General features: G+C 35.0%; 1 protein-coding gene across 2 annotated transcripts in view; it reads left to right on the top strand.

The window, feature by feature from the left end:
* LOC106463780 (ubiquitin domain-containing protein UBFD1-like) overlaps positions 1-24,903 on the top strand; it is a 113,896-nt gene that overhangs the window by 33,325 nt on the left and 55,668 nt on the right. For both annotated transcript variants that reach the window (XM_013923847.2, XM_013923846.2), the window contains exons 3-4: positions 4,277-4,312; positions 13,188-13,328. In XM_013923847.2, coding sequence (XP_013779301.1) covers positions 4,277-4,312; positions 13,188-13,328 — 177 coding nt within the window. The remainder of the gene's footprint in view (positions 1-4,276; positions 4,313-13,187; positions 13,329-24,903) is intronic.

Genomic DNA, 24,903 nt, shown 5'->3' with positions numbered 1-24,903 from the left:
TTGCAATCAATGGTTTCTGTATATTGTTCCATAATTTCTAAGTTCTCCTCTTACCCAACCATTCCTTTCTGTCCTGGACGTTTCCTTTGAGGGTAATTCTGCTTTTACTTCCATTTCCTTTCCCTCCATCTCCTATCTTTATGACCATTCACATACTGATTGTCTTCTATGCCAGGTTAGGGGCCTCTGATGGTATATGACATGCACTGCTCCGTTTTGTGGTTCCTCTGTCTCTTTCTTTATTCATTGGAATCCTGCTATTTCATGTGATCTATATTCCATTACCCTTCACCTGGCATATTTTTCCCTTTTTTTGGATCATTGTCACCTTTTTCATGTCTTTTTCCATCAGATCCATCACCTGAACATGTCTTTGGCTGCCCATTTCTGCATCATCAGCACAGGTATGTGGACTACCCCACATACCTTTACATCTTACTACCTACATCATGTGGCTGTTTTATGCTCTGTGGGTTTCTTTTTACCTCCAGTTACCATTTTCCACACTTCTGTTTCTTTGGGACTGGTAAGTACTCAGTTTCTTTTCCTTTACCGGAGACTTGCTCTGTGGTGAATGGTGCCTGAACAGGTATACTTTGAATCAAATCTGTACTGTATGTCCTCTGACCATTCTGGATGACTATAGTGTTGGGATGCTTTCTACTGCAGACCTGATGTACAATTCCAGATGCCACCAGATGTTGGTTGATCGACTCCATCCAATGGTAATCTGTGCATCAATATCAAATATTATACTTGAGACAATACACCTCAGAGGATTATGTTACACACACCATTCAGATGGGGTGTTCCGTAGGACCAATTTTAGATATATCTCGTGGTAATTAGCTTCATAAATATGTTCATCCTGGACTGTACACTCATGGACTTACATGGATAAAGCAGACAGGGATTACTGTCTGTCTCCGTGGCATTGAGGCTTTTCCTACTATGGACCTGATGTACATTTCCAGATACTGTCAGGTGTACCTGATGATGATAAAACCTTGTCGAAATGTTGTACATTTGCTGTTATGTTAACCTTATATTAAAGTTTTTCTTCATTACCCATTCAAGCCATCTCCAACCATTATTGTCAGGTGTTGTTTGTAGCACTCTGCCATATCTATATATGTATTTCAGTTTGCCCCTCCAGCTGTGATATTCCTCCTTACCAATCTCAGGATGTCAGTTCCTGGTTGGGTAGGGTGTTGGTTGGAGACAGTCCAGCAACATAATTCCTCACATGTGTTTAGCTTGTTCTCTCCTCCTACCATGGACTGAATGATAAATTCCCAATGCTGCCAGGTTTGGACTGGAGATGTTACCCGAACTTGATGTCCCTCTTCATCTTCCTACTATCTGCTGGATGTCAGTTCCTGGTGGATCTGGTGTTATTTGAAGGTGGACAAAACACAATTACTCTATTGCAAGGCTGGCTTCCCTGTTCCTACTGTGGATTTGGTGTAACATTTGCATTGCTCTCAGGTTTTAGACCAGAGATGAATTACTCTTGAGTTCTTCTTACTTCATACCATCTACTGGGTGTCAATTTCTGGTGAATCCGATGTTGGTTGTGTTGGAAGTGTGCACATGCTGAGTTGGGTTTTTTGTATGGATGCTTGTATTCCCATCCAGTACCTGTTTTTGAGGTGAAAGGTAGAGGGGCCCTCTTCCTACCACAGACCTGATGTACAGTTCCAGATGCCACCAGGTGTTGATTTAGGTTAAACTCCCATTTACGGTCTGTCGTGCCCTAGACACTCGACACCTAGAGTTTCCTTTACTGCTAATAACATTTTAGGGACCATCCATGTTTTTGGCCTTTCAGCTTTGGTAACAAATTCCTATAGGGCAAAGAGATATAACTGGCTCAAAAGCAGTGCAGTCTCCCGCTAGGTGGTGTGATGTTATTCATACCTTACCACATCTCATGGTCTTTCTTTGGGGTGCTTTCTCAAGGAGGATCATATTCTTACTGGCTCTCTACCAGTTTAGTGTGGGATTCTAGCTTTTTGTGAGATGATGTAAGATATCGTATCACAAGTTAACAGTTTCCTAAATTGAAAAATATATTTCCAACTAGATATTTACCTCTTCTCACATTCTCCACCGGTCCTCCCCACTTCCGGGAAATTGATTGACTTGTTCATGGCTAATCTTGTAGTGATTAATCCTATCACCACAGGCATCCTTTACTGTGCATGTCACAAGGCTTTAGTGACTTACATTCAATATTTTATGAAACTACTCTTTGTTTATGTTGTACCAATTAGTATAGCATAAAATTGTAGCTAATAATCCATATTTTAATAGTATATAAGTTTTAAGTTTTTAATTTTATAAGGCAATATTTTAAAAAATCCCAAATTTTCTCTAGTGTGATAAGTGAAACATTTCCTCTAGGCATCCCCTCTTCTCTATTTTATTCACCACCCTTCAATAAGTACAAAATTTAATGTAAATTACTTACTGTAAAATTGTCATTGCTCAGACATACCATAATTTTTATAAACTTCAGCTTTGTTTGATTACAGAGCCATCAAATAGAAAATCAGACCCTTCTTGCCACACCCACCTGTCACATCCTGTCTCTCAGGATTTGTTAATAGTTCTCTCTTATGTTTGACTGTATATTATTTATAAACAATGGAAAGCCAAGGTTTTCATCTATCAAATTATGTATTATATAATGAGCAGCTCGTGGGTAATGTAATTCAATATCGTAAAGTGAGCTCCACATTCCCCAAGTGATTTGCAACTTATAATGTCATGAATAGTGATTAGGCAAAGTTCAAAGGGCAAAAATCAGTAAAATTTAATTATAAATAGATGTATACTGTTACCAGTTTAAAGCTACTTAGGATAAACTAATGTAGTGTCATTTTAAAATTTGAAGTCATTCTAGAAAGAAAAAGAGAGTAATTTAGATTTTTTTTTTTTGGTGGTTATGAGGTCGGTCAGATTGACCAACCTTGTATAGAGTTAGGGTAGAGAAAATAACATAAAATATAAAAGCTTTACAGAAAACAAACAATTGAAACGTATTTAGGAGGTGTTAGAGATTACACTGAAATTTGATATTTTTGAGATGAAGAAAAGTATTTTTAACATGAAAATCTCTTTGCACATGGACTATTAAAAACAAATACTCGATATGTTCATGGGCAAATCTTTTTTTTTTAGTTTATTAAAAATACTTCACTAAAAATATGATTTTTTGTATGTGAAAGACTTATAATGTTTACTGAAAGACTGCCAAATTTTGTGAAGATATACACACTATATTAAAAGTTAGTAGTATCAAACCTATAAAGACTTTAAACAAGGACAAAATGATCACGTGGTCGGTCAAATCGACTGAGCCCGTATTGAGAGGGTTAACAAGAACAAGTGCATTATTAGAGAGGGCGCTAGTTACGATAGGGGTGGTGTCACACTCCTATTGGTGGAGGGTTGCTGCATGATCATTTGCATGTAGATATGCAGAAAGAAGTGGGAGCTACAAGGCTTGTTGCGAGCAAAAAATTTTCACTGATAGAGGGCAGTACTAATCGAGAAATCTTTTTGTGAGATGAGGTACGTATCTAGTCAGAAATACATTTCCAGTTTAGGAAAATGTTAACTTACCTAAAATTTGTTTTACTTTTTCTGAAGTCAATGAATTTAGAGTTGTTTTCAATGAAATCTTGTACATGGACATATCACTAGGTTTTATGTGCTTTTATTGTGTTTGGTAATTTTCATTGTATTCCTAAAAGTATTAATATATTGAAAATGTTTTAATGATACTTCATTTTTTTATAGCTGGTGTGACTAAAACAGTTATGCTTGTGTTTAAAAATTAAAATCTAGTTTATGCAAAGTATAAAAACTAATGTCTACTAACCATGATATAATATTACCCTCATGAAAATTTACTTAAAGTAAAATAAGATAATACAAAAAGTTGAAAGAAAGTTAGTTTCATGGCAAAGTAATTTTGAGTATTTTGAAGAGAAATGTTAGCATAATCTGGTTTTGTTAAAAAATATATAAATAAAGGACTTATTTTCAACTTTACGTTCTGAGATAATCAATTCAGTGCAAAAAGTATTATTGTGGGTGGAGAGTTGATTATTTTCATGCATAATTTAAAAAATTAAAAACATTTTATGTACCCTTAAGTGTTAATGACTCAAAATATTTGTAATGACTTTTCTCACAATCTGTTACAAAATACACTGTAAAAATAATCTTGTATTTTTAAATACTTAATTATAGTGGATTTTTTTAGGTGTTCCACCAGCCATGCAGAAAGTAATGATAAAAGGTTGGTACACATTTTTAAAATTAATGTTTTCTTTTAATGGAATGTTTTACTTAAAATCTATAGCATGGATAATTAAATTGCTGTTAAAAGGTATATTTTAATGCTTTTGAAACAGTTTCTGTTAGGAGATGAAGAAATTTATTTGTAAGTGGCAAAATATCATGCTTTAAACATGAAAATCTTATACCATACTTTCAAATGTGGTAGACTTATCTATGAAATACTGTAAGTCTTTTTCCATGGTGAGCCATTCTTTCTGTCGACAACCATGTCATTTTTTATTCTGAATATGTTTTTGATGCTATTTATTAAAAGCATTATCTTAAAAAAGGCTACTCTTGGTTTCATTAAAATCGAATTTGTGATTTTTTACTTTTGTTCACAACAAAATATAGCATTTGTTGATTTTTTTTGTGTCAGCATTTGATGCCAGGAAATTTTTAACATTGAATGTTTCATTCAACTCACAGTTATAACATGGTGTCTGTTTACTTCACAGGTAGAAATTCACACTTCTGTATTTCCCAGAAAAAAAATCCTTTATTAGAAAATGTTCACTTTTTTCTAAATTTTTGTCAATGAGGTGTGAATACTACAATTAGTAATTACTAGAACAAACAGCTGCTGTAAGGCAGCATTTCTGCTAATACATTTAAAAGAGGTACTTACCTCTTAAGTAAATTTCCAGAAACTTCCCCACAAGAAGTCTGGCAAAGCCTATTAGTTAGGGCACTTGACTTACAATCTGAGGGTAGGGGGTTTGAATCCCATACCCAAACATGCTCACCTTTCAGCCATGGGAGCATTATAATTTGTCAGTCAGTCCTACTATTCACTGATCAAGATTAGCCCAAGAGAAGGCAGTGGGTGGTGTTTACTAGCTACCTTTGCCTTCTCTTTAGTCTATCACTTTAAAATTAGGGACAGCTAGCACATGTAGCCCTCGAGTAGCTTTGCATGAAATTCAATACAAACAAACAATCTTTCCTACATTCAAATGAAATGTATTATGACTTTTTGAATGCATAATGATAAATCTGGCTTGTGGTGGGAAAGCTGAGTTTATGTAGTTCACCCGGGGCTTGCATAATTAGTCATATGATAGGTGGCAGTGGAGAACTTTGGTTAAAATGACGCAACTGGAGATACTGAATTAGCAATAAAAGGATTACACTATTTCAGGGTGAGTATCTATTTGAAATTAATTTTAATGTTGACACTGTAAAATTTAGTGAACTATAATTTTATACTTAAGAATAAGCAGTGAGATTTTATGGGCAAATTTAAAGTATATATACATGTATATTAAGACATAAGAGTGAGGTTTTCTTTTCCATATTGCTTTTTTATTTAGTTCACAAGCCTTTAGTTACATTTTTCAGCAGCTGTTTTTAGGTTGTTTCTGTTTGTCAATTATATGAACTTTTAAAACAAATGAAATATCATATCAGTCATGTCCCAATTACTACTCTAACACCAATACTTTGAACAGTATTTAGTGTATAGCACATAGTATCCTAAATTGTCCCTAACCTGGTCTACAATATATATTTCTGTACTTTCCATTTCTATTGTGTATAATTCTGATTGTCTATTTTATTTGTTGTAAGAGTTGGAATACTCTTATTTCATAGGCCTCCGGATTAATCCTTAAACAGGATTGCATGAAGATGATCCCTGAAATTCAGAAACTACTCACTTCTTTGCACAACAAATAGCTATTATCTTGCACACTGCTGTGAAGATTTTTGCCTGTGCCACAAGCCTTGAATGAAGCTCCCACTCCTACACGTGTATTGTGCCAGCTTATGATGTAATCATTATTAGGCTATAGCCCTCCATCATTAGGAAGGAGACACAACCTCCAGGCACAGTTGGCCACATGAGGACTAGCATTTGAACAGAGGTTTATTCTTGATGATGAAAATGAAATGCACCAGAAGTGGGGAGAAAGGGTGGTTGTGCAGAGAAGTGAACAAAAAACCCATTTGGCTGGAATAACCACTGGTAATGACTTGGTTCGTAAAATAATGGGGTGTCCTGAACTACACTTCCAAGAACCACTCTAGCTCTACTTCCCATTGAGGGATGTGTTCACTTGTTCTCATACTTCTGAGATTACACCATCCCAATGGGGAGTTCTCCATAGTGACTCCCCAGGATCATGGGATAGGAACTACTACAAGAAAGCGGGAGGGAGAAATTCATGTGAGTGAAAATTTCAGAGTGGTGCTTCGACCGAACAGGAAACATTTCATTTGCATAAGATCCCACACTGATAGATTGAGCCATTGATAACAGCAGATGCTAGCCAGGTGTGAGAGCAGGCACCCATCTGGTAGTGTTGCTTTTTTTTCTTGTGAAGTATGGCCTAGAAGATAAGAAATAGGTATATACTGCCAAAGCAATCTTGCAGAAAACTACCATTTCAACAGCAGGCATGGAACAGAGACAGATGAGCCTAACATTGTATCATCTCCCTTTATGCAGAGTTAGAGAAAGAAAATAATTCCCTGTGAAACACACTGGTCACTTGGTGGTGGTGGTGGGTGGGGGGGGCTCCATCTGTGTATATATATTTAATAATGTAGTAGTGAGACCTTTAGAGAATATAAGAATATATAATACACCACCAGAGAGTTACTGTGAAGGGTGGAGAATGCCAATTGTAGAGAAACAAATCCCAGGGTAGGAGAAAGAACCCTGTGGTGTAACTAATGTGACTGTTGTGTCAGAGGTCATCCACAACCTCATCTGCTAAATCTGATACCAGAGATGTTGACTGCTAGATAGATTGATAACTGGCCTCCAACCTCTTCATGGGAATGACAAAAAAATTGAATTAAAACCCCAGAGTGGGTTTGAAAAATTGTCCCATAGCATCTGAAACAGGTGAAGTGGAGAGTAGAAGGACGGGATAAAAACCTTTGACAAAGAATCTGAGTAACTCTATAGTCTATGGCACAGGTAGTCACAAGTGTTCAAAGTGGGAGAGCAGAATTTCCACCAGACCAGTGCCGAGGTGCAGCTCCAGAAACGACCTCCAAGACCTGCAATAGCCAGCCTTCAAAGAGGGGTCTTGGATAGTAACAAAAGGACAAGGAACAGGAGAGGGAGACAAACCCACAATTCCGTATGTAATGAGAAGCCTGGTGGGGTCACTTACAAAGTTAATTTGGATAAAAAGTGAATAAAATTAAGGGCAAGTTGGAAAACAAGAATGTACAAGTTACTCCAGTAAAGCTGACAGGGTTTTGAAAGCCTCTAAAATGTGATGTGCATTAAGTAATGAAGAAGTTGGGTCAGTAAGAGTTTAAGATGAGTAGATGGAGAGAGAGAGAGAAATAAGGAAAAAGAAAAGGATCCTCAAACTTGAAGAGATTTGAGTTATGGAAGTTCATGCAACAAGGAAGCAATATCTTTTGCTCTTATCTTTTTTACAATATCTTTTACTCTGCCATCATTCTTACTTGAGATAGATATGGTGTCCCATCGAGCGGGGACATGCTCCATGGTCTATTCCCTTCTTACACTGTATTTCTGAAACACACTTTAGCTTTATCCCAATGAAAAGTTCTCTTCTTTGTCTGTCTAAGCATCGGTATGAATTCTACCTCACTTGCTCCAGTTTTTATACCCCACTATATCATCCCTAGTAAGTTTAGTTTTGTGACTCTCTCCACGTATGTCAATGCACCCTTTATACCTGATCTGTTTATAAACTCTCCATTATTCTTTCTTAGTCACTTTTTCTTGAAGGCTAAAATTATAAAGAAGGTCTTACATGTTTACTGTGGGTTTTCTTCAGTGCTGTTACTACATTTGCAATGTTTTCTTTTGAATTAGTTTAGATCTTTTTTGCAGGGCTTGAGTTTATTGTTTATTTTTTTGATTTTCGATTAAAAAAATTGTTTTGAGATGTTTTTCGAATATGAATACTCACGTTGACATCTCAGACACAGAGTCACCTGATTCTTCTCCTCTACCACCTCACGAGTCTAATGTTACTCAAGCATCGGGAAGACCCACCTTCCACAGAGGAGATACATTTCCTTATATGCATAGAAGTAGAGTCTTACAACCAGTCTGGTGCTTTTTCTCCTGTTGGTTCTGAGGCTAAGTTTGTGGGAATCAAGGGTGGACTAGTGAGAATCTAGACTCTATTTTTCCAACATCTTTCTTTGCTCAGATGGCTACTCCCAAATCTTAGATGGACATTCAGCCTCCTGCACCCATTTTACAACTAGTAAACCATGTTTCTAATGTTTTAAGTATTTCTCCTGTGGTTTATGAAGCTTCACCTTCTTTATTGGGAGAAACTAGTTTGTGTGATTACCTGGTCCTTCTACCTTTGCCAGATATTGCTGTGCATGCAAGGAAATTTGCAGATCAATTGGGTGCTGCTATGCCTTCTTCTTCTTACTTATTGGATCAGCATGTCTTCCCTTTCCATCACTTGGAGAACTCTTATTTGGACTCTCATAGGTTAAACCCTCTACTTCTTATTTGGGGGATCTTAATCAATCTCAGTTTTCCGGAATTCATCTGTCACTTACAACAGTTTTGTGTTTTTTTATCATATTTGCAACTGTTGCCTGAGGCCTATCATAGCTTCTCTGCTCAAATTTTGGAGGATCTTATTTAGTAATTGACTTCCACTTTGGTCAGGTTATCAGCTTCTGCTTTCTTCTTGGTATCTTGAATTGTTTGTTGCCAGGATCTTTTGAAAAGACAGAGAGATGCCTTATTTGAGGGAGTTTACCTTCCTATGTTGGCCCTTAGAGATCTCAGAGAAGCTCCTTTTCTCAGAGGGTCTATTTTTGCAGGAATTCCAGACTCCATGGAATCTAGAATAGATGTCACTTTCTGCACTAGCTTCTCAACTGTTCCAAGATTTTCCTACAGGATGGTTTACTGCATATTCCATTTGAGTTTCCAGACCTCCTGCTTTAGCTCCATGATCCATTGGAACACAGAATTATTTTTACCTTACTAGCAGGGATCCTCCTCCTGGGTGGAGTGCACATTTTGGCATCGTTTACTACCTTATGTGTCAGATCCTGTGGGGTCTCGTTTTGAGACCCCACAGATCACTGAGTCATTCAGGTTTCCAGGAGCGGATTGGTTATACAGTTCAGATCTCCTCCTCCTCTGTCTCTCATACCAGTTGGCTTTCCACTTTTCAAGGACCCTCTTATTTCCAACTGTCAAGCAAAAGCCATCTAGGATCTTCTGCACAAAAAGATGCCACAGAGCACGTCACCTCCTCTCTCTCTAGAGTTTTTATTCTCGGCTGTTAGTAGTACTGGAAAGACTGGCGATTTGTGACCAGTCATTGACCTTTCTCATCTCCATTGCTTCCTTGATTTACAATGTAGTTGTTTCTTTCCCTTTAATGGCTCTTTTTACTTGGACTGTGGATGACTCAGGGTCTCAAATTGTTGCTAGGGAAGGTGGTAATGCTACATTTGGACAATCCCACAGTAGTCTCGTACATTTTAGAGTAAAAGGGCAAGAACTCCAATTCATTGTTTTCAAACAGTAGATCTTCTCCCAGCTTGTCATATTGCAGGAGTAATAACTCTTGTGGCTGACCAGTTATCTCATCCCAACAGAGCTCTTCCTACATAATGGATGCTTTGTCTTCAAGTTTTGTATTGGATCTGCTCTTCTCTAGGGACACTACAGATTGATATTTTTGTGACACACTGGACTGCTCAGCACCTATTCTTCTGGTCTACAGTACCTCACCCTCTGACTTTGGGAGTAGTTTACTCTCAGTCATGATTGGATGGGTCTTCATCTTTCTACATTTGCTCTGATTTGTCTACTTAAAGATTCTGGGACTGATTTGCTCCAGGTCCTGTTGAATTCTTCTAGTGGCACCATATTTGCCAGGTCAGCCCTGGTTTCTACTCTTCCAGTATCAGTGTCAGCCTCTTCTCATTTCTCTCTGGCCATCTCTTTTATGTTGGCTTTGGTTGGACATCCAGCAGTCAGCGTTCTTTGACTTTATGCCTGGCTTTTATGCGGCCATCGCACAACATCGGGGATTGATGTCTTGAGTGGCATCCTTATTCACACATTCCATTTGTTATCCTTCTTTGGAAGTTTGTTAAAGGAAATAGTTTGCATATTATCAATGGTCTCTTAGACATGAGTTTAACCCTTTGCATCTCATTGCACCACATGTCTCAATTTTTCACATGGTTGTTTGACAAAGGTTTGGCATCTTCGTCTGTTGCCTTGTAAAATGCTACCTTATCAGCTACTTTTCATTTTTCTAAGATCAGAAAATTTTTGAGTCCCTGGTTTTGTCATTACTTTTAAAATCATTTCAGGTTATCTGTCCTTATCACCCTTTTCAGGTTCCTAACTGGGATATCACAGTGGTTCTCCATGGATTAACACATCCATTTTTTGAACCTTTGGGGCCATATTCACAATATCATATTTCACTTATATCATATTTTCTTGTGTTATTGGCTAGAGGGCATTGACATCCATATGTGTTTGTGCTTCATCTTCACAGGACACTACCATTCCAACTACATTCTGTTGTATCCAGACAGGTTCTTTCTACCTACAAATGCACTAGCTATGGAGATAAGGCTTTGTCTCCTATTCATCTTCCATTCATTTCCTATTTATACGACCAATTGGATCCAGATAATTTTTTATGTTCTGTTTGGGCAATCTGATGTTACGTGGCATGTACTGAAGCATTTCTTGGCTCACATCACCAGTTATTTATCCATTGGGATCCCTTGGTATCATGCGACTTATCTCCTGTCACTTTGACAAGTTGGATTCGTGAGTTGGTTTGTATAGCTTACTCTGGTCTTTCATTGGAGGAGTGGAGACTTCTTTGGGTCTCATCTCATTAAGTTCGACACATGTCGATGTCCCTGGCAACTCAGTTTCATTGTTTGCTGGAGGGAATTCTACAGACTGGTATGTGGATCCCACCTAACACCTTTATATTGTACATTTACAGAATTTAGCAGTCTCCTTCTCGGATGGGTTTTGGTTACCTCCAATGTCTATTCTACATAGTCCAGCTCGATTGTGACAGAGTTAACTTCATTCCTTTTCATGGACCTTCTTATCATTCTCATTTGGATCCCACTCAGTGGCAAGTGTTGCCTGGTTGGGTATGCTTTTACAAATCTGCACTAGCTACCAGTAGACCAAAACTAAATTCCTGGTAGCAATGAACTCTGTTAAGATGGCACTTTCTGAGTAGGGAACAGTTGTTCTATATTAAATATAATATACAGTACTGCATTGCCACTCATGAGTAAAGCATGAAGGGATTATGCCCATCCCTGATAATCTTTGAATTGAACAAATTGAGGTTGGTCTGCTTTTTGAAATGGGGAACATGGTTCACTTGTTGCAATGTCTCTGGAGCATTGTTCCTCAGGACTCCTCAACAAGAGTCACCCGTCTTCTCTCTTCTAGTGGAGCGAGGGAGTCCTTACCGTTCTCATTTTCCAGTCACTAGAGTGGTGGACAGAGGTCTATTACTCCTGAGTGATGTTTATGCATATTATTCCATTCAACCTTTAACTCTAGATGTTTTTTTCAAATGTCCGGTGGAGAGCTGGTCTAATCTATGCAAGAGCCTCCTCGTTATTACAGGTCAGAAATGACATTTTGCTATCTGGTTGTGTGAGCATGGCCCTTCGTTTTGGTCATTCTCTTACTTTCCATGATCATGGAAGATGGTCTTCGATTCTTTCTGTGTGGATCTTGCCCTCACTGGCTCATCTACCTGGTCAGTGTGGGATTCTAGCTAAAGTGTGAGAGGAAGTGTGTTTCGGAAATTTACATTTTTCTTATACTGAAAATGTATTTCCGATAATACTTAACTCCTCTCACACCTACCCATGACTGTTTACATTTGGGTCTGATAATCTTGCCAGTCTTAAAAAAAGTAAATATGAAAGAATAATGAGGAACTTGTATGCAGATCAGGTATAGAGTCGCATTGATGTAGGTGGAGAGATGGAGAGAATTACAAGATTAAAATCACTAGGGGTGATATAGTGGGGTGTAAAGACTAGAGAAAGCAAGGTAGAATTCCTACCAATTCCTAGATGGGCAAAGAGAACCTTTTGTCAGGATCAAGCTAAAGTGTGAGAGAGAGGTAAGTATTATCGGAAATACATTTTCAGTATAATAAAATGTAAACTTTCAGAAAGGAATTAATATTTATAATTTTTTTATCTGCACCAGCCCCTCCACCATCTTTAATATGGGATTCTAATTATTCACTGTGAAGAGAGGTGAGTAGCATTTCTGCAGTTAAAATTTTTTTTACTTGAAAATGTATTTCAGATAAGTACTTACCTCCCATCTTTCCTCTCATATTCTGGTGCATTTTGTTTACCTCATCAAGAATGAGCCATTGTTCAATTGCTAGTGCTCATGGGGATGTGTCACCTTCCTTCTGGTGGAAGGCTATAGTGTAATGATGATTACATCACTTCCTGGTGCAATACACATTGACATGTACAAGGATGGGAGTTTTGTTCAAGGCTTGTGGTGTGTGCAAACATTTTCATGAGAGTGTGCAAGAAATAGCCATTCGTTGTGGAAAGAAGAGAGTTTCTATCAGAAATACATTTTCAGGTAAAGGAAATGTTAACCTTGTGAATACAATTATCAACAAACAAATGCAGAAAAAATTTCATTCGTTTGTAATGAGCTTGCAATCAGTATCTACACATGTCCCATAAATATTTGGTTTTTATTTCTGTTAAGTCTATTTTTGCATGAAAATCATCAGTTTTTATTTTTGTATATTTCTCTGCTTGTTTTCAAGTACCCATGTTTTAGAAAGTCCAATTTCCCCTTTCTTTATTTTTAGGGTTAGCAAAGGATGAAAAAACATTGAGAGATCAGGGACTTCTGAAAGGGTCTAAAGTGATGGTAGTTGGATCTACTTTAAATGATGTTCTTGCTGTTAATACACCAACTAAGCATGATCAGAAAGAAGAGAAAGCTACAAGTAAGTCCTTTGTTCATTTGTATGATAAAAATTGTAAGACAGGAAACAGTGACATAGATAACATAGTAAAGTTATCATCATGAAAGTGTTTTCATTTTAATAATAATGTATATCATTTTGTCTGATCATTTACAAGAAGGTTAGATTTTGTTACCATTGAAACATGTTGTCATTGTGCTTATTATTTTACAGTTTTCCTGTGATTTTGTTTTTAATTTGTGATTTTGATCTAACAAAAATGTTTTAGATGATAATCATAAAGCCATGATGGCTTGTGGTAAAAGGCACCACAAAGAATCAGAATGTTAGTCATCATAACAAGCAAGTTATTGTATTGAGTCAGAGCATTTAGTGTATGGCATCAACAACCACATATTAATTTGCTGTAGTGGATAAACTTTTGTTGCCATCAGTTTCTTTGTAGTTATATAATACATTTAAAAGTTATCTGTTTACTCAACTTACTATTATCTATAATAACAAGATCATTGTTAATTGGCTGTTGATTAGATAATAGCCGTATAGTATCAATACACTGGTAACCTTTGTGGCTTCATTTTTAGTTTAAAACAACATATCAGGAGCTAGCTGCATCATTTCTTGAGACTCAGATTGATAAGTACAAAACATATAATCTAATACCTTTGGTATATATATATATATTAGTCACCGTATTAACATGTTATGTAATATGACCAGATTTTTAGATTGAATAAAACAAGCACAATGAAATGAGCAAATGCATTATTTTATTTTATTAAGTATCTTAGAGCTTTTATAAACAATGTATATATCTTTGAATGGTCATTGACCAAGTTATGAATAATAATAATAATGTAATGAAGTTAGTAGATAGTTGAAAATTCTTGAGGAAAAAGAAAATAATTGTGAATGTTGCAGAACAACTTTCAGTAAGGGAACTTAAAGGATGTGTGCTATTTACAGGTAAAAACTGTAATCAACAGATAAGTATTAAAATCTACAATGCTGGAAGTTTGAGAAAGTGCTTTCACAAGAATAAAAATAACTCGTATAAGATGTTTGTTAAAATGACTGGGATATGGTAAAAAAAGAAGAAAAGACTTTTACAGGATAAAGACTGAAAAAAAGAGTGGTTATACCACACTAGACCAGAGTACAAGTGCATTATCCCAGAATTTAGATTGACTTGTGTCAGTGATTATTCTCATTGCACCGAAAAGGTTAATTCTCACTTTATACCAACCTGTATACAAATCTTTATACCACTCCATAGTTTAGTATTACCTACATCTGAAGGGGGAAGAGATAAGGAAGTTTAACCTGACAAGCACATGCTTTCTTAAATGAACATTGGTGTGTAATTTTAGCCTGAGGCAGTTACTTGAGTGAGTTTATAAGAACATTAACTAAATGCAACATACTTGTTTGTAAAGAATATACTTGAATGAAGATGTTATATTTTTGTTATGGAAGAATCAGTATGTCATTTTTCAAATGTGTCTCCCCTCCCCATTCCACATCCAGAGCCTTCCTAGACTTAAACCTTTAACCTTAACTTTAAGTAACCAAATATGTGTAGTCAATGTGGATGTGTTCTTCATAGGCATCTCCTTAGGTGATGCACAAGATGCTATGACACTTACTAAAAGGACAGACAAGGAAAAAACTTTCAACTCTGTGTCAATGGCATTGGTTCATTGAATTTACCCCATATCTGTAGAGATATCCATAGTAATGTTTATTATAATTCAGAATTTATTACATGTATCATCACAAAATTTGGTAAGCTTTTTGTAAACATTACAAATCTGTTGTTCAAAAAGATCTGGATTGTTAATGAAGTTTTTCTACTAACAATTATCTGTAAATATCCAAAGGCTTTATTGAGTTAATCTGAATGATTTTAATGTTTTCATCTTACAGTTTTCATATTTGATTTGCATAACCTTTAGAACCTCCTAAATGAATGTCAGAATTTTTCTTTGGAAATACTTTGTTTTATCTGTTACAAGTAGAGACTTGCAAAATATTTATGGTCAAATTAGTAGCTTTATTGCAAAAGTACTTTTTTAAATACAGGATTTCTAGAATAATACAAAAGAATTATAATAGCAGACACTGAGATTTACAAGTCCACTTATGATTGGAAACAATTTTGATTAGTTGATTATTTTTGTGAATCATGATACTAATTGATTAAGCTGAAAAAACTTGAATTAATCAAAAATAATAAGGAGAAATTATAATGGCAATATTTTGATTACTGGAATAGTTAGAATGATCACAAACAGGAATAGCCAGAAACAATAATTTTGGATAATTGATAATTTTAAGTGACACTAATTGATGCTTATGGGTAGGGAAATTAATTGTCCAACTTTAGTTTTAACATAACAGATTTTTTACAAGCTTTTAATAAATGCGAATTAATGAAATATTGCATGAACTGAATTGTTAGAGATACACTACTGTTTCCATTTCAGTTTAATGTGAGAGTTATGACTTAGATAGTTATATAACATGTGTTTTAAATTTAGTTATTATTAGAAGTGATTGTTTATTGCAAGCTTGTTTACTTAACTATTTATGGATCATATGTTGTGTAGTTCAATAATTAGGAATTGGTGATTGTTATATTATTGCATCATATTACCAGAACCTTCTGAATTTTTCTCTTTGTTTTAATTGAGTATTATTGCATCATAAGATCTCATAGTGTGTGGAATGTCCTAGACATTCGTTGGGGTATATATACGTATTGAAAATTTATTTTGAGAGTTTGTTAGATCTAGACTGCATGATTGTAAATTTAATCATAAAGAGAGTATAGTTGTGATTTTTAAGGTGAAATTATCATAGATTGTATTGTAATAACAGAATATAGAAGAATAATTTGTCTTGTCAAGTTGTGTTCTAAAGTAATTGAACCAGTCTGTGTAGACTTTGATGAAAAAGAGACAGTTATTTAAATTTCTGGATAAAAGTGTGATAACTAATAGTGTAGCAAATATTTGTATATATGTTTGACATGTTTTCATATATTATCTTAAAACAAGTAGGCTGAATGCTTTCTATTCATTGCCAACAAGTCACAGACACCCACTGTAAAGAATCTGACCCATACATAAAACCTGACACAAATATAATAAAAAGTAGAAAGTGAAATGCAAATGCACATGAAATGATTAATAAACACTAGAGCAAAGTACTGAATAAATTCATGTAAACTTAAAATGTTAAATAAGTCACTTTTTTGACAGAACAGGATGAAATAAATGAAACAAGAACAAATCATAACTTGAAAGAAAATCAAGTAAAACTCAAATTAATTAGGAATGAATCATAAACTGAAATACAGTGGATTAAAAATGAACAGAAAAACAATTTAAACAAAACTAAAAAAAAACAAATTGCACATTACTAATTAAAAATCAGTGATACAGGACTGAACTCTAAATCTGTTACATCATAACGATAGAATAAGGTATAATGAAATAATTGTATATAAAATAAACTGAATTTAGATAATAAAAAAGAATATGGGGTTATATAAATAGAAAGGTTCACAAACATTAAATAAATTCAGGTTCTCTGTAGATCTTTCCCATTCAGCTGAGATCTTCTGAAGGGCCTTTTAGCTTGCTGAATGCCTTTCACAAAGTAACACCTCTTGCAACAAGTGCATTTTCATAGTTTCAAAAAACTTTGTACTGATTCTGTCTTATTATTTATTCATTTTTTGTTTGTTTTTCAATGCAGGACCTAGATTACCATCTGGTAGCCTTGGTTTAGCAGCGCTAACATTAATGTTCAATGGCTGTGTCTTGGGCACATTGGAAGTTTTGACTGTTTGTACATTATTCAGTTTCTATTATTTCTTTTCTTCCTAGGTTTTGTAATACTTTTGGATGTGGTCAATCACTTCATCCCAAGATTTGTGGCACTGTTTGTTTGCAGTTTATTGCTTTCAATGGTCCAGAGGATAGCTAGCTTTATGGCTCATAGCTACACCCTTGTGTTGTTTATGGGAAGCTTGAGTGCTCCACCAGTTTATGTAGAATATTGTTGCTCTGAAAGACAATAAATGCCCAACCAGTTCTCACTCTGTCTGTGGTATAGGAACCATCTGCATCTAAGGTTGCAGGTAGATGTCCACCATGGTCTTTAAATACATATTGTTAATTTTTTCTATTTCACCTTCTGTCCCTTCTGTACAATTTCTGTCTAGGCTCATTTCCATATACTTCAGTGGTTCCAAATGCTTATTCTACATAGAAGCATCTGAGATTTGGTGGTGACCAGTTGTCTTATTGTTGGCTGTAAAGCACCTTTTCACCAGTGACTGTCTCCCGAATTTTTAACAATCCCTTGTTTAACTGGTAAATGTGCTGTCATTGTGGAATTGGAATATCCCAGTGGCAATGGCAGTGACTCAATGATAGATTGCTTGGAAGGTGTAGAGGCCCTTGATTGATATGGGTAATCGAAATACATCCCATTACCAGTCTTAAACAGGTTTTTGTATCTTTTCAATCTTATCTAGTTGTTTAGCACTACTACTACTAATGATCCCTAGTAGTGTATAATTCAGGATGAAGCTGTTATGACTTTGGCAGAGTATGTATAATTTTACAAATATATCCACAATTAATGTAACGTATAGAATCCAGATTGAAAGCATTGGTGCTGTGATATCTGGCCACTTGAAATTGATTAAACAAAACAGCTGACCAGTGCTGTGAAAGAACAAAGGTCACGAGGTTCAAGTGTTAACTCAACAAAGAAAGCAAGTTTACTTCTTGAATTCAAGTGCACTTTCTGGAGCCTGCTCTAATAGGAGATCACAAAGAAAGACATATTTAAAGAACATTGTGCTTTAGTTCTGTGGAAATTTATCTTGAAAGAGAGAAAGCTGTGAGCTAAACATAGTCTTGTAGAAGTGACTGCTTTTTCATGTGTGCAAGTATGTATGCTGCATTTTCTCTTTGTTTGTCAGATAGTAAATATTGTTTTTATTCTTACCAGTATTGCTCAGTCTCATTTGTACACATACATTTGGAAGACTCAGTTAAGTTATCAAATACTGAATACTTCCATTATTTCTTCATCAAATATGCTGTTATTTGTGTCTTTGTTACCAACTTGATTCGTGCAGGGAACTTGGTTTTACCTGAAAATACCACAAGTAGATTGGAAGAAGATATTTTGGTGCTGTGAGAACAGGATTTACTGCAGAATTTATGTTTTTATAAAAGTGCTTATTAACCTTTACTTTATCTGTTGTGTTATAAAGAGTTTTAAAGGCTCTCTTCTGGACATAAGACTTTTGCTAATGATATGAAGGCCCATGACATCAGTCAGGCTGCAACCACTGACTCAGAGAGAGAGAGACTTGCCTGAGTCTGATGTATCCAAAACCCTTGAGCAGATGGTACCACTGAGGATTAATCTTGATCAGAAGGAAAGTGTGGATGACTGAATTGACTGGCACCTGGTGAGTTCAAGATTGCATAGGGGGTCTCTACCAAACTTCCAGGCCATCACCTATTAGATCATAGCACCACAGTTACTGAGCATAGTTTGGGCAGGTATCTCAAATGTTACCAAGGTGGTTCGTGTGGTAGTCATAAGTGAACTGTGTAAACTGCTAGAGTACATAACAAAATATAATGGTGGCAGAAGTACCTGGCAATATACATTTTTAAACACACAAGTGTGGCATCATATGCATGTTGAAAACATTACATGAAGTTTTTCATAGAAGTTTTAAACAAATTAAAACAAATGAAGCAGTCACGGAAAGAGAATGGGAATAAATAATAGGAAGGTATGAAGGAAATAACAAGAAAATAAGGATAGCATGGAGGCAAAGGATTTGATCTCAATATTAAGAATTTATGAACATGAGGTTAATTGTGATGAATAATTAGGAAAGTATTATTGGAAAATATAGTGTACCTGTGATTTTCATTAACCCTTTAAACACACGTGGATGAAATTACCATCCGCTTAACTAGGGAAGGACATTTATGCTAGAAAAATATGGTAAACCTGTGCGTTCCTCACAAAACCTCATAAGATTTTGTTAAAGTTTATAAGTATTTTGTACACACAGAAAAACTTTATTCTGATTACATCTTTCTAATAAAAATGTTATTTATCTGTAGTAGTTATTTGCACTCAGACTGTTAAAATAGTTTGAGTGCAAGGGGATTTCCATTTTAAGTATAAAATACTTTTCTTCATCTTATATTTTTCATATTTCATTTGCATAACCTCTAGAACCTCCTAAATGAATATCAAAAGTTTTTTAAGGTAAATGTTTATATTTTATTTTTCATTTTCTTTACCATATTGCTAACTCTAGCTATTAAAATCAATGTACAATGCAATGAAATGATTAAAATTAGGAAATAAAAAATACATACCTCCTGATATGGTATTTTACCTCCACTTGCATAAATAGCTAATCTCGTTCAGTGCTGCCCTCTATATGGAAGAAAATTTTTGCATGCCTCAAGCATTGAAGCTCCCATCCATCTTTGAATTGACTGATTTAAATGTGTCTCGCATGCAAATTATAATGCGACAACCCTCCACCAATAAGAGTGTGACATACTCTTTTGACGCATGTGACTCCCTCTTTTCAATTCTACCAAACTATCACTTTGCATTTGGCAGTGCTCATATTGTAACATTTAGTTTATGCTCTCTTCAAGTGTTTTATTTTTTTATTTTTCCATATCTTTGTATCAATTTCTCCCAATATGTTTACTATTTGTTATATAATAATGGTATTTGTAACTTCTTGAGTTATTCCGAAGTGGAATTATTTTATATTTCTACCCGGTTTTGGAACTTGTTACCTCATTACAACAACAATTTATTTATTTCTACCAACACAGTTGTGTTTGATTATTTATTTTGAATTATGAATTCTATGTTACCACTTCAGAGGTTATATGTTCTGTCAGCACATTTACAGAGGCTTCAGGTGGTGGTACTCCACAGGGAATTTATTGGCTTTACTTCGTTGGGAAATTAATCATCCAGTGAACTGATCTTCCTCTTGTCTCACCTCGAGGTTGGAAAGATAAGATATTATACTGTTATGGTTTTTGAATAATTTTATTGCTAATATTATTATTTGTAGTTATTTGGGTTCCATAACGTATCCTTTGTTCTGAAGTATTCGATTAGGCTTAACAAGTGTTTGTTATTTTTGGTTTACATGTAGTTCTACTTCTGGGTTAATCGATAATTAGGTTAAATATTTTGTTCTGTTAAGCTTAACAAGTGTTCTTTTATTTTGGTTTACCTGTGGTTCTATTTACGAGTTAATCGATTATTAGGTTAAATATCTTTTCTTCAACATATAACACCACATACATACATACATACATATGTTTATTTCACTACACAATTTTCAGTATAGGAAAATTATAACGTTTGATATTTTTTACAATATCATTAAAAAATGTTATTTTGCTTATATTTAATATTTCGGGTCTTTTCCTTTTCACACAGACTTAATTTTTAATGCTTCATTTTCCGTTCTTGTTCTTTACCACTTATCATTCATCACTACACAAATCAACAGTACCCTCAAGGCATATTACAATATCTTTGGGAGACATGTACAGCCCTTTTTTAAAATTTTCATTCAGCACATAATATCCTAAGCCTTGAGAATGTATGCAAAGTATGACATATATTTAAAAAATGTTTAAACCTTTCAATTATACATTTTAAAACATAACTAATACATAATTAACTAGTAAGATATAATAGTAACACCTAAATACAATTTAAACTGTATCTCTAACTATAACATATTTAGGTAAGAAACAACTGTAAGTGTTATAGTTGATCAACCAGCTCACAATACTAAAGTCAGTTAAATGTACTACATGATGACAACTTGGTGTCAATTTTAAAATAATCATTGTTAGATTATACTGTAAAATGAGCTCTTTCTAATGATTATACACATGTGTATGTAACTTCTATATGTAGGCTATAAAGCTCAAACAAATTTATTGAAGGTGAACATGGCAACTGTCAGGAGTTTAAAAAAATATTACTTGTTTCAACTGTATTCATTCAGAGTACTTTGAAATGAGTGAGTCAAAAGGTTATTATGTAAGCATCTTATTGTCCAGACATACCTATACTCACCTACCATTGTTTATTGAAGATACAGAGAGCCAAAGTAGAGAATTTTCATAGCTCGTTGGTGACATGACAATACATCAGAAGTTTAATTAATTTTTTAAAGGTTTCTTTTGAAATAAAGGACTTAAAACTTAGATAACATAAAAACTTTGAATCATAACATACATTATAATGTTAATTTTATTCACATATATATTGTTGTTAAAGGTGTTTAATTAAATTTTGAATGTAACACAGTGATTTGCACAGAAAAGGGTTTAAAGGAGTGCCCATCCTGAAAGGGTTAACACTAAGATAATGTTTTAGTCTCAACATTAACTCATGTTACAGGCAGTGAATTTTCAGGGAAGAGATTATAGTAACAAAGAGATTCATACTATGGAAAGAGAAAAAGAACACATTTGTACCTGGGATTTTAAAGAACAGTTTTACCTGGTGTTTCTTATAAGCATGGTGCAAAGATATTTAAAGTTTAGTAAGGTAAAATATTAATGTGTTGGGGAAATTGTCAAGAGTACATGTGAATTCATTAATAATGGCTTAGAAATCTTAAAAAATATATACACGTGGTGTACCCAGTGTTTTATTTGGTTGTGGTAGAATATTTATACTCATGCAGATTAAAATATTTTTAACAAGCATACAGATTTACTGAATATTTTCTTAACTTTTTCATATTTCAAAATACAATTTTGAAGCATGAAAATGTAGGCTGTATGTGTAACACTAGGGAGATGAAAGGTGCCATAGACATGGTGAAACCTTGTAACTGTTATACCATTTATAAATGGAAGAAAACCCCTAAGGAAAGACAATGAAAGCATTGGTAAAGGTGAGTGATCAGAGGTGAGATTAGCATCACCTAACATGAGTCAGCTTGACTGTGTAGGTACTGAGCAGTCACGACCCCATTCCATCCTACTGGAACCAGGCTCTGTTTACATGACAACCAGATGGTAGATTATTGATGAGGTCAGGTTGGAGAGTCTGACATGTGTGTTCCTGTTGTCCAACAGGGGCAACAGAAGGTAACACAGCCACAGGTAGCTAGTTGATTGAAAACTCAGAGAAACTTTGGATAGGGAAATCTTTGAGTTCTAAAGGTGTGGATGTGTGTGAGTACACTTTCTGCCTGTATATATGTTGTTTGACCAGTATCTGATTCAGAGTCATAACCATGTGATATGACCCCCATTAACCTAGACACTCAGCTAAACCTTTGACCAATTAGAACTCATTCAACCTTTACATTCAAATCTGGACTTTCAGTATTTAAGGTCAAGTTCCAACCACAATTAGTTTCTCAATTTCAAATTTTGAACTTCAATAAGCCAATGTTACTAATCTGTTCCAGAATTCCATTCCCATTTGATTTGCTTGATATAGCATGGATTCCTCATAAACCTTCAAAGCTTTGCAACTGCTACTTGATGGCCACAATTTCCCCTACAGTGAGGAGCATGAAATCATCAAGGAAATAGAAAATAAGTTAATATTTACTATTAGCAAACCCATGGATGAAGACACATGGGAGAGCTCATTGAATCAGTAAATGGGTTGGCACTAATGTCTTCAAGAGCCAAGCTGCCTGCAACAACTGAAGAAAGCCCTGATGCTATCATATCTGGAAGAGCCGAACCTCCAAGTAGCCAAGAAGTGAGAGTCAGTGCCACTGTTGACACTGTTCAAAGAGGCAAAGATTAAGAAGTTATGGGGCCTGGTGATATGTCTCATCTTAGGTTGCAGCACAACAATGGGGAGAAAATGACAATTGTGTTTGCACATTTGACAGAATCATTACATCCTTAAGCCCAAGAAGTATTTTCTTGCATTGGATGCATATTGAGAGATGTCCAAGTCTAAGGAAATTAAGGTGTAACAGACTCCAACAAGGCTGCAGCATCACAAGTGAAGACCAGGACAACAGTGGTGCACACAAGCAAGATGATTTATTCAGTTGTTCCTTCTGTCAGTGAGGGAGCTTCTGCCTTAAAGACTGTATGAAGATATTGTGTAGTGTCTAAGGCACCATTGGCAAAGAGACCATGAGAGACATCATAGAAAGAGCTGAGTATAGAACTCCTTACCAAACATTTAAGATGATCATGAACTGGCCTACTTTAAAGTAAATTCCAATGATTAAGTACTATTGAAAGAAATGGTAAATGAACAGATGGAGGCCTGAACCTTCTAAAGATATAAAAAAGATGAGTTGCGACAAAGGGCCACTCTTGTGCCTGTTGGACAAACTAGATAAACCTGAGCAACAACTGGAGAAAGTCTGAGCAGACCTCAAGGTGTCTACAGCTGCCAATCTAAAGACATCAACAACTGTGGAAGCTCTTCTGGTGTGTTTAATTTGAGTCTAGTGAAGCCTTGACTACTTTCTTGAGTGGGTGTGTATTTTGTATATATTTTATTATTTTATTTATAATGACAATGTATGCAAGAACAGGGATTTAAGATTTTTTTTTGGAGGAGGGGGAGCATATAGTTTTCTTTTGATTTATTTTCTCTTTATTGACGTGTGAATCTGCATTCATGCAGGTGGGATTCAGTTGACCTTAATTTGATTATTCTTATTACTTTTTATTTTTGCATAAGTGGGTTTGATTTTTATATAAATTGTACATGTATTTCTGCATTTTATTAGAAAGGGGCTTGATATTAAGGGTGTTTTTTTTCTTTATCCACTTTTGTTTTAACTTCTTTCTTGAGGTTTTGGTTATTGCATGCAAGTTTCATGTGGCATCATTTTGTCTTACTGATTAGTTTTTCATAGTACTTTGTTAAAATTTTAAGGTAAATCCATTTTTATTATATTGTATATTCTAGGTTCATCAATATAAAGGGTTTTTAATCTTTGTGTTTTATTTTTTCTTTATATGTGCATTTGTTTGAGGTCTAAGTATTGTGTCAGCATTGAACTGCCCTATCATGAGAGGGCACTGACTAAGTGATTAATCTGTTGAAGTTATGGTTATGATACATAATCATTAAGTTTTATTTGTACTCTGTTTTTCTTTCATTTTATTTCAGTTTCAGCTTTTTTTTTCTTTTTTTTGTGTGTGTCCACTCTTAAGGTGGGCAGTATAACTTTGTTTATATCTATTTCTTTTCTTGCTTTAATTTTATATTTTGTGATTGTGTGTACATGTGAATTGCTTTTTCAGTGTTATTTTGTGTTTCATTGCTACTGAGTTACATTATGTATTGTATACACCTGGAAAAAAGTTAAGCACCCCCGTGTTTTTTTCAAGTGATTCAGATTCGACGTTCTTGTGACTGATTATAAATTACCATTCAACCTAAACGTGTTTATCAAATGAAGTTATGCATTATTGGGAACAAGAAAACAAGATTATCACCGTAAAATAACAATTTTTAATTATATATCATGACATCAAAATATGGACAG

Source organism: Limulus polyphemus, unplaced genomic scaffold (assembly GCF_000517525.1).
Source record: "Limulus polyphemus unplaced genomic scaffold, Limulus_polyphemus-2.1.2 Scaffold1480, whole genome shotgun sequence".
Taxonomy (NCBI): Eukaryota; Metazoa; Arthropoda; class Merostomata; order Xiphosura; family Limulidae; genus Limulus; species Limulus polyphemus.
The sequence above is the reverse complement of the archived record's forward strand: the minus strand, read 5'-3'. Positions and strand labels throughout refer to the sequence as shown.